Source organism: Leptodactylus fuscus, chromosome 2 (genome assembly GCF_031893055.1).
Source record: "Leptodactylus fuscus isolate aLepFus1 chromosome 2, aLepFus1.hap2, whole genome shotgun sequence".
In the NCBI taxonomy this organism is placed as follows: Eukaryota; Metazoa; Chordata; class Amphibia; order Anura; family Leptodactylidae; genus Leptodactylus; species Leptodactylus fuscus.
In genome coordinates, this window is record NC_134266.1 from 130811714 (window position 1) to 130828240 (window position 16527).

At 38.0% G+C, this 16527-nt stretch overlaps 1 protein-coding gene across 1 annotated transcript; it reads right to left on the reverse strand.

The window, feature by feature from the left end:
- Nucleotides 1-443: 443 nt before the first annotated feature.
- Nucleotides 444-16248, reverse strand: GRHL3 (grainyhead like transcription factor 3). The gene is made up of 16 exons (XM_075262747.1): nucleotides 16097-16248; nucleotides 9914-10100; nucleotides 9558-9619; nucleotides 8987-9308; nucleotides 8817-8896; nucleotides 8385-8532; nucleotides 7435-7546; nucleotides 7200-7294; nucleotides 4392-4550; nucleotides 4163-4238; nucleotides 3824-3957; nucleotides 3233-3261; nucleotides 3023-3111; nucleotides 2548-2633; nucleotides 1871-1935; nucleotides 444-925 (listed from the first exon to the last, which is right to left on the reverse strand). The coding sequence occupies exons 1-16, from the start codon at nucleotides 16111-16113 to the stop codon at nucleotides 811-813; spliced, it is 1776 nt and encodes a 591-aa protein (XP_075118848.1). The 5' UTR covers nucleotides 16114-16248; the 3' UTR covers nucleotides 444-810.
- Between the last annotated feature and the right edge of the window lie 279 nt (nucleotides 16249-16527).

Sequence of the window (16527 nt, forward strand, 5' to 3'; positions counted from 1 at the left end):
CCACGAGTGAGGGTTGGACTGGATCCTCCGAGAAATCTTCTCCGTGCAGCTTCCCTGTGGCATCTTCCGGCTCTTCATTCACTCTGCCAGGCATGGGGCCTGGGCAGAGTCGACTGCGCATGCCCGTACTACAAGCAGACATGTGCAGTCGGCTCTGCCCAGGCCCGATGCCTGGCAGAGTGAATTCAGAGCCGGAAGACGCCGCGGGGAAGCTGCACGGAGAAGACTTCTAAAGGTAGGAGAAGAACCAGCGTTGATTGGCCGACTGTATAGCATTCGGCCAATCAATGCTGGTTCTGCATCAAACTTTTACATTCGAACAGCGAGTGGTACTCGATCGAGTACGAGTATTTCGAATACCGTAGTATTCAATCGAATACCTACTCAATCGAGTACTACTCGCTCATCTCTATTTGCTACCTAAGCAGGTCTATGTTAGCGTTTTACGACTACACAACCACTCTTTTGTTGGTGCATGAGCTAAAAGTTTACAAACATTCATCTTCATGCTGAAACTAGATGTACGTGAGGCTAATGTCCATTCCGTTGTCTTCCCAAGCCTTGAATCCACCAGAGTTATGGATACCATAAAATAATAATTCCATATTTTACAAAGTTTCTTTAGACAGCATGCTTGACACAGACGTTCCTATATCAGTTTTCCCAAGAAGCACTGGCTTCACAATACTTGGTGGTATGATGCTCTGTTCACTTGGGTCAAGTGCAAGCATTGAGCAATGTTTTGAGGTCAGTTATGCTGGGGTCTCATCCCTTGGCTTATGAGTCTTTCATGATTGTCCATAAGGAATGTTATAATTCTTTAAGCATAATTTGAATGTTCCCATCTATATCTGTACATTCAAACTGGAAAGCCATATGGTTGCTGTAATGCTGGATAATGTTATTGTCCATGTTCACCAGGATCCTTCAAGAGAAACATATAAAATAAATTAAAGTCACAAAAAGCATAACGGACTTGTATTTTCTATATCAGTGTAACCTAAAGAGAGTCGTTGACCTTGAGGAGCTTCTATGGTAATGCCAAAAGGATTTTTTTTTGTATTCAATTTACAACCAAGACTGTCTGAGAATCTCATGTCTTGAAGATGTATTTCAGATGCGTGACTTTTCTTGTGAAGCTGATTGTGTAACCTAAGGAGCTAACTACTTATTTCATTCTTTAGTTTCATACTGCTGGAAAGTAGACCTTTGGCTGGTGGCCAGTAACAACATTGCCTCTTTTTTTTTCGTTTTTTTTTTTTTTTTAAACAAAGTCAGCAGGGCTTGCAACCTGATTATATCTTTCTGTCTTCAGATTTTTCAGATTTCTATACTTCCTTGTGTTACAGCTTTGGTTTCCTGAATATGTGTATTTATTTGCATATTGCCATGTGCTAAAAAATATACTTTGGTTTAAGCATGTTAATGCATCATGTAATCTTTTTATTTGTTTACTACATATGTAATAACCACACTGATATAAATGCATTTATCCCCTTCTAGAGCACATTTACAAGAAGCCAAGTTAATATATTGCAGAAGGAATGACAGAGGCAGAACTGTATTTGCCAGCACAATATGGGTTTTTTATGGGTTAAACATTCCTAAACCTCCACCTGACTCAAACATAACCTTTGATTTTCAAACACACATATCTCATCTGCCAAAAACATTGGCAATACAGTATTTCAGTTTATATAAAGTTACCTTATTAAAGTTTACTTGTTTCTACCTGCCCTTATCTGTTGGGAGGGTCTGGGCTGATAATGAGTAGTTCCAATAAGAAAAAACGCAAAGCTTTCCAGTAGGAAGCTAATATGTCTGTACAAGTTACGAATCAGACAAAAGCGATGAAAGAAAAAGGTCTTACCCTCGTTTACACTTCTTGAACACTCTGCTGATCCTTTCTTCTGGTACACCATACTTTTCTGAGAGCTGGTGAAAAAAAAAATCCAGTATTTTAGCTAAGTGCTAGCATTTGTGACCTTGCCTTATGAAGCTTTATGATGATCTATTGATAATTCAGGGTGAGGGGCAATAATTAACATTTACATAATAGAGGGATAGTCAAAGCCAATGTGAACTTCTGAAGGGAACCTGTGCTTCTGAAATAGTCTTAGAAACAGTGGTGGAACTACTGCTGTAGCAGCCATAGAAGCTACTATAAGGCCCACGACATTGGGGGCCTGGTAGAAACCCCAAAGTATAATAGTGGGTGAAGAACTCCAGAAATTTGAGATTCAGCCAAGCGCGCAAGAGGTCACTGTTGTGGGACATTTTTCTGTGTGGAGGGGTCGTATGGGACATTATGCTATGTGAATGGCTGCTTTGGGGCATTATACATTATGGAGGCCATTATGGAACATTATACTGTACAGTGTGGACACCAGTAAAGGGGTGATTATACTGCGTGGAGGCCAGGAAATGGGGTATTATACTGTGTGAGGGTGGGGTGGCCCAAGTCAAAAGTGTACTAGTTACCAGTGTTTGCTAGCTACACCCCTGCCTAAAGATTACTATTTAATGTCAGAAAAGAATTACACTTACTGCTTTCCGTAAACCTGGAAGATCTGGCGTTTTCAACATGAGGGCATCAAAAACTTCTTCTGTTTCCCGTCGTACATACAATAGCACTGCAGGTAAAAATAATTTAAAATAAGCTAGCAAAGAAGACCTTGAGATTTTTTTATTACTTTATTGTATTTATGAATACTGAGGTTCTATCTAACATATATTTTTCACAGAAATTAAGTAAAAAGGAGATGTCTACGGAGGTTTCTTGGAGTATACATTGATGCTGGGAGTCAAATCATTGGCACCCTACCAGTCAGAAAAATGGAGGGGGCTGAGCTGCAGTATTAGGCATAGATGTACATGGGCAAACTATTGTTTTTGGTTAAACATGGAAGAGCTACGGCATTGACTTCTATCTGCTGATTGAACTTAACTGATCATCAATGGAATTCAGCAATTTAGTAATGATGTACATTATTATAAGATTTACGTCTAGACACTTGTATACCTCTTTGAGACTCTTCCGATGTCTGTTGCTTTGGAGGTGTAATATCAAAAGTATCTGTGAACGACGGACAATTTCTCTTTAATGCTAACCTGTAAATCAATACAAATGAAATATATTAATGAAAGTAATTAAATATACTTTATAATTTCTATTGAGTCTTAGAAGTATTAATTTAGAGAAAAGGCGAGATAACATGAAAAAATTCCTTACCTGTCATTATCTGTAACAGTGGGAAGTACCTGCAATGATAGTAAAGGAAAATGTGTCAAGTCACACTCATGGAAATGCTGAAATAATTGGAGATTTCTAACACATTCTCTAGTGCTTCCATGCTGTCTGTGTTTAAAAGGGCAGCCATTGTATTTTGTCCATAACTCTCCTAGCCAAATCCTACACTGAAAGGTGTGTTTGTCTTGTTGAATTCCTGCGGCTGCTGTTGACTCAGAAGATGGTTTAACACAAGTGGTCGACATTCTAAACACAACATAGAAGGGCTGACTGATCCTGACACAATGAACAAAGCCTCCCGCCTGGATATATGTATGACACTGGTAACATTTACACAGATACATAATACCAGCTAGTCTTTAAAAAACCCAACATACATAATCCCTTTCAGAGGTGTGACTTTAAGCCTTTGCGCCCTATGCAAAATTCTGTACCAAGGTGACCGCCTACCCAGTGTCATTTTTAATACTGGTGCCATTTTATGTGGCAGCAACCCATTCTACCCATAGAACCTGATTGAGACTGTACCCCTATGTCTATGTTCTTTGCAATAGCATGAATAAAGATACTTACAATGCCGCATCTTTGAAGATTGGAGAAGTGAATATTTGGGATGAACAAGACTGGTTGGCTTTCCATATCTGTCACTGGCCTGAAATATGTAATATCTGTTCCTCTGTATCCCGGGAGCACATTTGTTTTTATATCTGTACAATTAAGGCATTGATCATTATCATGTTATTGAGAATAAGCATTTAAAGAAACCATATTTATTTTCTTTATGTAGAGAGATGTGAGATATAAAACGTCAGCAATATCATTGTGTTCCCACAGGCTACCATTGGATTTTATTATAATAGAAATAAGGAATGACAAACGTAACATTTTACATGTCTGTTGAAGTATATATACCTTTGCTTGCATCTGCACCCTTTCCTTTCCTTCTAAACTGCTTCCGTTCCTCATCCCGCATCTTCCGTTCAGCACCCTGAAATTTTAAGGAGTACGTGTTATCAATCTTTGGAGAGGTCACATTAAATTGCTAGTTCCGGTAGACTGATCATCATCTAGTCAGGCTTATTTGCATACCGTCCTCGGGAAAATAACCACTATTACATGCTTCATTTGCAGCTAGTCATACCTTATCACAGAATATTTTGATCTGGCAGACGGCCCGGTGAATGAGTCTCTTCACTCCAGTGTCGTAGTCATAAGTGTCAATCTGGAGGTTTAGAGGCACGCCCTTAACACCCTTCTGAGATGAAAAGTCTGTACTCAGACAATTGATACCAATGAATATCTGAAAGAAAGCATGAATTAACATATTAATACACTATAAAAACAACACATATATAATATAATTCACTACTTATAATCTAGGTAATTGGGAAGTGCTGCAGTAGTATATACCTAACACAATAGCTAAGCCTTGTTGCTAAGTAAATCTAAACTTCAAACAGTCAATTCACCTGTCCTTATGCCAATGTTTCCAACAGTTTCCTCCCTTAGAGATAATCCGTGCAAATCCTAACAATTCACTTTGCCTGAGGCAGCAAACCCACCCATAGAGAGAGCCTCTTCTCAGCGTGGGAATAAAGATTGCATCAAAAACGGTTTTCTCATATTTTTTTTCTACTGCCAAGTAACTGTCTCTCTACCTTATTCCAAGGGGTGTATATCAACCTCATCTATCCTAAAGAGACATTTTATTTTTAAAAGCTGGAAACTCACTATACGATTTCAGGGTTTATCCAGAAGAATTCAATAATAGCCAAAAAAACCAAACAAACCTCTAATTCACATTAGTTTATGTCTTTTAAAAGGGTTTTCTAACTTAAACGGGGTTTCAGATGAACATAATATTTCAATTTTTAGGCAATTAAAAGTTAAAGATTTTTGCAAATGTGAATAATTAAAAAATTGCAGAGTTTTAAAGATTTTAACTCATCTTAGTGGTGCCATCTGTTGTCTCTATCGGTTGCCAACTATGGTTATGCTTGTGGAAAAACCCAATTAACTTCTTGAAAACAAATATGTGATGTTGTGAAGTTTATAATCATGTAATGTATGAAAAACATTGTTATCTTTAAAAGCTGAATGCTAGATATGGTTGCTTATGCTTGAAACTGGTATAATGTTATATGATAAGATGGCGCCTGTATCTAGGATGGGAGCAAGAAAAACAAATGATTGGCTTGCTGCCAGAAGACAGCTCCCCAAGGTTAACACGCAGAATCAGTAGTAGCTGGCTATATATGGAACTGCTTAAACTTTTTCTGTTTGATTGAGATGTACCATACCAATCAGGAATGAATATGAACATTTATGTTGTTGTTATATCACTTCCTTTCTCTGCTACTATTTAACCCCTGTGTTTTTAATAAAAAGTGCGTCAGCACACATTCCTCTGCTACCTCTTCCTGATACCTCGTCGTTAACCCTTAGCTCATATCAATTAGGACAATGACAGTTACAGGGATTATTGGTCAATTAGTCAAACACGGCTTTGACCTTATCAATGTCGTTTTTTTTTAACCCCTTCCCACCGATGGCATTTTTTGATTTTCGTTTTTCGTTTTTGACTCCCCTCCTTCTAAACCCCATAACTTTTTTATTTCTCCGCTCCCAGAGTCATATGAGGTCTTAATTTTTGCGGGACAATTTTTTCTTCATGATGCCACCATTAATTATTCTATATAATGTACTGGGAAGCAGGAAAAAAATTCAGAATGGGGTGGATTTGAAGAAAAAATGCATTTCTGCGACTTTCTTACGGGCTTTGGTTTTACGGCGTTCACTGTGCAGCCAAAATGACATGTCCCCTATATTCTGTGTTTCGGTACGGTTCCAGGGATACCAAATTTATATGGTTTTATTTACATTTTGACCCCTAAAAAAAATTCCAAAACGGTGTTAAAATTTTTTTTTTCTAAAAGTCGCCATATTCCGACGGACGTAACTTTTTTATACATAGGTGTACGGGGATGCATAGGGCGTCTTTTTTTGCGGGGCCGGGTGTACTTTTTAGTTCTACCATTTTCGGGAAATGTTATTGCTTTGATCACTTTTTATTCAAATTTTTATCAGAATTAAAACAGTGAAAAAACGGCGGTTTGGCACTTTTGACTATTTTTCCTGCTACAGCGTTTACCGAACAGGAAAAATATTTGTATAGATTTGTAGAGCGGGCGATTTCGGACGCGGGGATACCTAACATGTATATGTTTCACAGTTTTTAACTACTTTTATATCTGTTCTAGGGAAAGGGGGGTGATTTGAACTTTTAATACTTTTTATATTTTTTTTTACTTTTTTTTTTTTTTTTTTTTGCATTTATTAGTCCCCCTAGGGGTGTTGAGCCCCAGGGGGTCTGATCACTAATGCAATGCATTACAATGCTAATGCATTGCAATGCATTGCAAAAAAGCATCATCTCTTTTGCAGGCTGTATACACCAGCCTGCAAAAGAGAGAATTTGCAGACCGGCTGGAAGCCTTTAACAAGGCTCCTGGCTGTCATGGCAACGGGGGGTCGGCCCTGGAGCATGCTCCAGGAGCCGGCGATCCCTGCCAAAATGGCGGCGCCCATGCGCCGCCGGGAAAATGGCGCCTCCGGCGCCTTTGAAAGCAGCACCGGAGGGGTTAATGCCTCCGATCGGTCCGGGGACCGATCGGAGGCATTAGAGCCGGTTGTCTACTGCTTGAAGCAGTAGACACCCGGCGGCTATGACGGCCGCCCGGCTCCCGGGCGGTCGCCATAGTTACAGACCCGACACGCGCCGTACTATTACGGCGCATGTCGGGAAGGGGTTAAAGTACTTAGCACCATCAAATGACTTTGTTTTCTTATGATTTGTTAGGGTCTGGAACAAGGTTACTACGCACTTACTTGATAGAATAAAGCAAACAGTTTAACACTAATAGCATAATATGCATAAACTAGACTGTACCTTAGCTTCGTCATTAATGTTCCACACGAAGGACAAAGCATTATAAGCTACTTCTTCAATGCTCTCTACAGTGTTGCAGTTCTCTTTGTAGTCAGCTAAAGGGAATAATATTGATATACATAAGTCTGTGGATCTCTATTTCACATATCCAAATTGAAAAGCAATCTAATTTAGTATATTTAAACTTAGAAGCATATAGATAGATAAATAGATCTTTACAGAAAGCTCAACCTACCAACATCTATGACCCTCTGCTTAGCTGTTGGCTGCCTGGAATGCCAATGCTTCCAACGTTTTAGCTGTTCCTCTGGATTCTTCTCATTGTCAAAGACCACCATTACAACACTCTATTAAAGAAGGGATATGTGGTTACATAGATATAGAACCATAGGATCTAAATCAAATAGTGTTATACGTCTGACTAACCAACCTTGTTGACTAGTGGAGGATATGTTATGACTAATTTACTGTGCGTCTGTGGATTTACTTAGTGGGTTATGTATTTATTTTATGCTATGCTTGTAAAGTACATGTAAGCTCAATAATACACTTGTATGCTTTTTAAATTGCCAAGTGCTCAAACAAGTCTCCTACAATCTCCTTTCTGGCATCCATGAGCATGTTAGTGCGAAAAAAGGACAATTTTATGGAAGGCTAGATTTATCATGAGTTAAGGTTCCATATGCATAGTAATATCCCACTAGACAACATACACAGTTTGCTGAGCACACATAAACGGCGACTGATATTCATTAGTCTTTCATTATAGATTGTTTTAACATCTAAAAGGGGTTTTTACAAAGGCTGAAAAGCAGGTAGTTTGTCAGGGGAGACATCTCCGTAAGTAAACGCCGCTTGTGGACTCGTTCTGTTTGTGTTGGAGAATGAAGCTTGTATTGTAAATGACTCATGGCATTTTACTAGACTATCAGAAATAGATGCATTTGTTCCATTCCATAATGTCTTTTTGTCCCTGAGTTTGTGTATTGTGTGGTCCTATTTATCAATGTTCACTATATTTCTGCCCATTTATTATACCTTAAGTGCAGTTTTAACTGTTTGGTTGCATAGTCTACCGTCTTTTATGTTCCCAGGTTCATAAATATTAGTGTAGCTCTTATGAATGTATTATTTATTCACTGAATTGATAACAGCCGAAGGCCCAGGTTCGCACTTGTGACATACCTTGACTTTATTAGAAGACAAACATTTTCTAGTGTCCGCCATCCTCAGGTTGACAGGGTAGAACTGACCTTTGTTGAGATATGCCATTGGAGAATCTCCAGACTTCACATGAATAGCTTTGGGGGATTCCAGTGTGTACTCAAAGTCACTGCAGAAATAACACAAACATTAAGACTTTCAGTATAGATGCCCATTTCTTAAGCATTAACGTATAAATAGATTGTAGAAATGGCCATGATGAAAGTATACTTTCTAATGGCACAAATGAGTGGAGGTTATTTTCCAGGAACTGCTTGGAATACAATGTGACTCACATCTGCAAAATTATTACTTCTTAACTACTTTGGTGATCCCACCCATATTATTGTTTCCCTTGAGTTTAGATTGTATGTAGAGTGAAAGTATCCTTAAAGACCACTGCATGAGACTTACTGATTTGGTTCCCCAGGTACGTAGTTTTCATGGCAGGTGGCTCCTGCTTGACTTCTAAGTATGTCACTGAATATAAGAGGCTACAACCAAAGAAAAGTGCATTTATTAGAGTTGATCTTTTAGGCACAGTATATAGGGCTCTGTAACGAAATAATAATAATAATATGTACCTCTGGTGGGTCCTCTTTGAAGGTACTGTCTGGCTGCCATCTTTGTTGAGATTGTGATATATGCAGAGGTTCAAAGAGATTGTTCAGTGGATTCTTTTCATACACATCACATGGTGTAGTCATAAAATCTTGATGTGTATCATTGGCTACTTTGTTGCCATTCGCTGATAAAGACAGTTTGTTAGGGTTAATAAGACAGTCCAGTGTTACATAGTTGTTTTTTTTGGGTGCTTCTGTATATTCTTGGGTATCAGTTAGAAATTTCAGAATATGGGTAGAGTTATCAAAGGATGAAATGTCTGAATCATAGTCGATGCTGTTCCTATAGAGAAAAAAAAAAAAAACGACACATAATGATGTATTACAGTTGCATTATAAGTTCATTTTTATATTTAACTATCCCACTATACTAAATGTATCATTACTATGAAATAGGTATTATAACTTATTCTGGAATAGTAGGGTGTGATGACTGTTCTATGATTCTGAGACAGGCATGAGTCACAAGTACTCAGCGTTCCCGTCACCATATACTAATTCGGATCCTCTCCGTCTAGTTCTAGAGTCTCACCTTTTAACTTGTTCACAACGGTCTGCTGAACTGGGAGAAATTATTCTTTTTTCTCTAGGTACCTAAGAAATATAACAATGGTTAGTATAAAATACCAATTGCTTAATATATGCTCCACACGTATGAATGTTGACTATTATATAGCTATCATGTATTAGACATTTAGACATGATAGTGTTAAAATGAAGGACAATGATACGCATCAGTGGCGAAACCAGACAAGAGATGGATTAGACATGTCTGAGACTGATAAATAGAGCATAAACATTATGTCACTCATGGATGTCTTTTCAGTCTAGCCAGGGGATAACAGATATTGTGATTATTGAAAATAAATGCACAATGGCAATAATTACCCTATAGTAATCATAGAGAAGACTCAGGGCAGCAACTCCCTCATCATCCCCATTAGCTCTCATCATTGCTTTGGTAGCTGCTGTCATAGGGTTGTCCAAATACTTAGACCAAGCTTCATCTTCGCTGGAGCACGGGTACTTCTGAAGGTGTATGTTATCATTCTGCAGGAGCATGACCGGCCGATAACTAAGGACAACAGAAAACTCAGATTGTGAATACATATGAATATACATGTAATTTATATAGAATTTATTTAGTTTTACATAATTAACCTTTCTTTCCCTGGCTTTCATATCTCTACTAAATATGATCCCTAGAAGGGGAATGTGGTTACCACAACCCTTAAGTCAGACAGACAGTTGCTAATGGGGTGACAAGCTTGTATTGTTACTAATTTTCCTCCTATGAGTCCACAAGCCGAAGCTTTATGGTAAAGCAAACATAGGTTGCTCAGGGCTTCCAGCTCGTCTTAGAGAGGTTACAGGTTCAGTGGACTGGAAAGGCACCTGCCGGTGTTATTTTAATACCTATCTATCTTCAATCATTCTTCCTTTCATATGTACTCTATACATTGTTCTCGCCTGTCATTTCTGTACTTTTTGCCGCTCCTAACTTGCTCCTTTTGTTAGCCAGGAAAACACTTTTTTTCAGTCCCTCCAGCATAATGAAATGGACAAATGTGTACTCTAACATGCCTATAGTTAATCCAGTTTGGAAATCATGATAAGCTATATTACTATATAGAGCCTTCTGGCCAGAGCATTGCTAACATGATTGCATATAAATAACATGCATATTTGTGATATATAGTGCCCAACTGGCACTAATAATATGCACAACCAGAAATACGGTCAGTCAATGCTTACACCAAAGGTTACAACGGCCCTCTGCTAGCATCAAAAGCATGACTGCTAATTCCTACTGTATATAAAAACACATGGAAATGAGGCTCTTGGTCTACATTTTGATTAAATAGTGTACACCCATCTGCAAACAAGGTGACCTCTTTTAGATGGGCCTCTACACTAAAATGACTCATCTCTTTTGGCCTTGGCCTACCATGAATTGAAGAAAAGTGTATGTCAGTCATATTATACTTAGAACACTACAAATAGTGCCCTCTCCCTGGACCTTAGTCTCTGAATGAATAAAAGGGAGTGTAGTTCAATCATAGTATACTCGAATTAAAATCACTTTGGGTTCATTAATGCTTTATATGCTTTTTATAATGCATTATATGTTTTACATGGACTGAATCACATTCAAGAACACAATGATCCAATTTTTCAAGAAATGACCATAACCAGATATAAAATGAACATGTGACTGTTTCTTTACACTAAAGGGTGAACAATATCCAATACTGCTAGAAAGTGTTAACAATTCCACTTGTGTCTGGTATCAGCAAAGGTAGGCAATGAAGTAATTGAATGTTTGAGGGACTAACTGAAGGTGTGGGCTGAGAGCTCAGGGTGTGTTCTACTTCACGAATATTGTGTAGGTGGGCTCAGCTACTGAAAGATTCATGTTATATGCTCTGTTGGGTGTATCTACTCTTTTTTCACCTCCTGAAGAGGCAAATTATTCCTGGCTTATGGTACTTCGTGCCAATCTAAAACTTATTACCTGAACATCTTCAGGTTCTAAATAACGTGTAGGCCAAGAAGCTCTGCAGATGATCACTGCTGTTTAACAGATCCCCACTAGAGATGAGCGAATAGTATTCGATCGAATAGTAGTATTTGATTAAAAACCTCCATTTGCATAGTTATTGGTGTACTCTGTCGAATACCATACGGAAAGGCAGGAAATATTCGTTTCCCCTCCAACCTCCCCTGGCGCCTTTTTTTTTTTTTAACACCAATGTCTATGGAGGGGAGGTATTCAATCGAATATACTCGCTCATATCTAATCACCACCAATCCATTTAACTCTGTTATTTATGCAGGTGCTCCTGCTACTTATTCTTGTCATGTCATATGAGTCATGCATAAATATTCATCACATACATTTACTAGGAAGAGACACGTGAATAAAACAATCAAACAATAACTTTAAAGAGACAGCGTTATATATTGCTTTTAGGGTATGTTCACACAGTTTTTTTGCAGGCGGATTTTGACGCAGAATCCTCCTGGAAAAAGGCTCCCATTCACTTCAATGGGAGCTGCTCGCTTCCCCCCCTCCCGCTAGTTAGCGGTGAAAAAGCAGCAACATGCCCTATCTTGCCGCAGATTCCGTAGCTGACTCAGCTACGGCATCTGCGACTCAAAACTCACTCCCAATTAGGCCCATTCATTCAGGCCTAATCAAGAGCAGGATGCTGTGACAGAAAGCCAATATGCTGCATCGGCATCCCATTGCGGCTAGCCGCGTGGAGAGTTCACATGCCGGAAAAGGTTTCCACCCTGTAAACATACTCGTATATGATACTCAAGTCTAACTATACGAGAGTAGTCTGAAAAATATCCGACCTCCACATGTAGATGGCAACACTCATCAACCAAAGTTGGGGAATGTGTTCGCGCATGCGTTGGAATGTACTCACAAAAATTTCAGCCATTTTGCACCAGCGGTTCTTCTTTGACAGTCACTGAAGTGAGTCGATGCGAGTGATTTTGTGAAAATGGATAAAATTGAATACCGAGCTGTCATTAGACATTTGTTTTTGTAAGGCAATACGGCTTCGTAAATTAAAGACGAGTTAGACGCTGTGTACAGGGACTCTGCACCATCATGTGCCACCGTCAAATTTTGGGCAGCTGAATTTAATTGTGGTCGTACCAGCTTGATTGACAATGAACGTTCGGGACGGCCAAAAACTGCAACCACGAATGAAAACATTGCTCAAGTTCACCAAATGGTGCTAGAGAAGCATCAAATTAAGGTTAGAGAGATAGCAGAGGCTATGAGCATATCGAAAGAACGTGTTTGCCACATATTGGCTCAAATTTTAGGGATGAGAAAGCTGGGTGCTGCGATTGCTCACTCCGGACCAAAAACGTGTTCGGATGAACATTTGAAAAGCTCTGTGGCGCAATAAATTGGAGTTTTGGTGCCGATTAATTACTGTGGATGAAACTTGGATACACCATTACACCCCAGAAACAAAAACACAGTCAAAACAGTGGACTGCGAAAGAAGAATTGGCTCCAAAAAAGCCAAAGACAGTTCCTTCGGCTGGGAAAGTGATGGCAACTGTTTTCTGGGATAGTCATGGAGTTATCTTCATAGATTTTCTTGAAAAGGAAAAACTATTACAAGAGCATACTACGCGACATTACTTGACAAGCTGAGAGCGAAATTGAGGAAAAATGGCCCCATTTGCAAAAGGACAATGCGCCAGCCCACACCTCAGCGGCTGCCATGGCGAAAATCCATGAACTGCGGTTTGAACTACTTGACCACCCTCCTTACCAGATCTAGCTGCAAACAACTTTTTTTTGTTCCTTCGGCTAAAAGTTGAGCTCGGAGGACAGAAATTTTCGTCAAATGAATAAGTCATAACTTTCGTGAACAACTATTTTGAAGAGAAAGATACCAACTTTTTTTTGGACAGGTTAAAGAGATGGGATGCATTACTGGGAGAAGTGTATACAATTACAAGGAGATTATGTTGAAAAATAAAAATAAATTTGAAAAAAAAAAATGTCTTATTTCTTTGTTAGGTCGGAAACTTATCAGACTACCCTCGTATGTTACTAGGGTAACATCTCATGTCCATGAACCTACTGCCCATTCTGACAATAGTATTTTAATTAAGGTGACACTTAGGAAGACTGAGATGTGTAGTGTGGCCACAGACACTTTGGGATTCCATCTGTCCAACCCGCATGACTTATCATGAAATGGCAAATTCATCTGTCTCTTTCTGCATACTCACATGTTTGGGTTTTGCTTATTTCCTACTCACGCAGGTTTCAACTAATACAAACTAACCCTACTGTAACTTTAAAGCTAAAGAAATCAGCAAATGCATTTTAATGTATTAAAGGGAGAAATATTATGATGATTCATGATAAAAGCATTGTCTCCTGCCTGATCTTATAGCACATTATAATACATACCATATATTGCTTTTATATTTATTTTCCTATGTACTTTTACATTTTTGTTTTGTAAAAATACATACGTACAAGGTTATTAGGGAACACCAACTCATTTGTCGTCATAGATATTGTGGGATATATAAGCAAATGTCATATATTAGTTTCTAATGGCTATTTATAGCTAGTAAGTTAAGTATTTGTTCCTGCACAACAGGACATTTAGTTCGTAGAACCTATAACCTGTGCCATATTGTTTTCCTACATTCATTAAGTGTACATTGTCCAATTTCATATAACAAAGCCCACAGCTTGAATCATATTGTAGATCCATGTTTCCTAAATATAGTTATCCAACAAGATTTCAGAATTTCCTTAAGTATTGTTCACGTGATATAATCATAAATGCACCAGGAACAGGTGCTCCGCCATATCCTAAAATCATGATCAATTGAAGAACTGGGGGTGAGAAGCTCTAGTTCAGTTACTCCAGACAGGTCTTAGAAATATTTCAATGCTTAGATCAAGAAATCCTATGTTTGCCACCTAAAAACGGATAATTGGTTTGTAATTGACCACAGACTTATAAAAGACATATAAGCATGCCAAAACAGGACATGAAATGGCAGTACATTGAATATGGCTATATAAGAGCATCTGCAGTGACCTAACTATAGTCCATTACATTGATCTAATAGGGGATTTGTGTCACATTACAATGAGAGCAATTAGAGTAACCAAAGAATTATCACATTCATGGCCCATTAAAACCCCAGGAGGTTCCAGACCTTTAAGGCTGTAGCATTTATTAGCATATGACCACAGCTTTGTCTTTACCCTAGTCCATATAAATGAATATATCTTACATGGTAATGAAGGTAAAAATAGGAAATCCTGAACAATCTTTGGAGTGAAACTTCAGTGAAGTAAGACTGAAACTTACAGTAGAGACACCCGGTGCCAGCTTGTCTCAAGCCCTGTAGTCTCTTTAGTCTTTAAGGCTCATACACTTGCTTACTAGAACACTTTTTTGCTATTCCTATTCACACTCTTAAAATAGTGGAAAAACACAAGTTAATACTCCTCTAAAAGTTCAACACCAAAGAGTTTCATCTTTGTAAAGAGGCTCCAATTAGATGAATTATGCTCTCTATTTTATTGGGATTTGTTTTATTGCTGGAATTCAAATAAATTTCCAGTTGAGAACTAGTAACTCCACATAAAAATTCTTTGGAACTCAGGTCACCCCTTGAGTAATCCATGTTATCAGCAATACACTTATCTTTACCAATACTTCCCTACCCTCCATAGCTATAACTCCATTAATCTCTAATGCTATACCTAACAAAACACACTGTAAGTTATAGCTACAGATTCAGGGTTTGACTATATTTCCAAGGTTTCAAAGTGCAGAGGCTCCTTATTTTCTGGTATCATACCTATGACAATTTTGCCCTTTTCACACAAATATGCACATGAGTTTATCTAGTGTGATACTATACTATTTTCTTGCAGACACTTGTAAAGTTTTTGTAGAACAAATCAGGTGCCAATAGACAACCACAATATATGGGTATTTTAGTATGCAGTAGCATCAAATGAATACATTTTGTACATCAAAATTCCAAATACTTAACTTGAATGTATATATATATATATATATATATATATATATATATATATATATATATATATTATGCTATGTATTGCAATTCTTGGAAAAAACACACCATTTTATACAGAAAGCAGCATATTATTTATGCAGTGTAACCAAAACATAAACCCATAGGAAATGTTATTATGGTTCCTGTTCCATCAGTTATCCACAGCTACAATTTCAATTCTCTGTCCTACTGTTATACCTCACATACAGGCCAAAACCACAAAATAGCAACACTGTAAAAACAGAAAAGTAACAACCTATATAGCTAATGCCTATAAATGAAAATTGTCTGGATACGGCATAAAGCACAATATATTACTACATTACTAGGTTATATTACAATGTGTATAAATTAACATTTTTACAGACATATATATATATATATATATATATATATATATATATATATATATACCGTATCTATATTACATACATACACACACACACACTATTCAGAAGACTATAATACTTACTCAAGTTCATTAGACATTGTTCCTAAGACTCGGCAGTAAGTATGATACGACTTGTGACTTCTTGTTTCTCTTCTAATTGTGGTTAAGCTTAGACATCCCCTGTAGAGTGAAGTGTTGGATTTATGCTGGAGGATTTGTATACAGGTATTTTCTTTTACAGGTGGGCTCTTGTACAGGGTAGAATCTCATTGGTAGATGAAACAGGTGCCTTAAGACAAGGCACCACCTCAGCAGGTGCAGTACTTAACTCTGTATAAGCCAAGATACACATATGAATGAACCATAGTTAAGCAAACACCTCCCCCAAGACAGCTAGAAAAAAAGTCTTAAAGAAACTCAGACTTCAGGCGAAACTTAACCAAAACTACAGGCATGTCTTTGCATGCTGTAGGCTTGTGCTCGAATAATAAAAAGATTTAGCAATAGCTTAA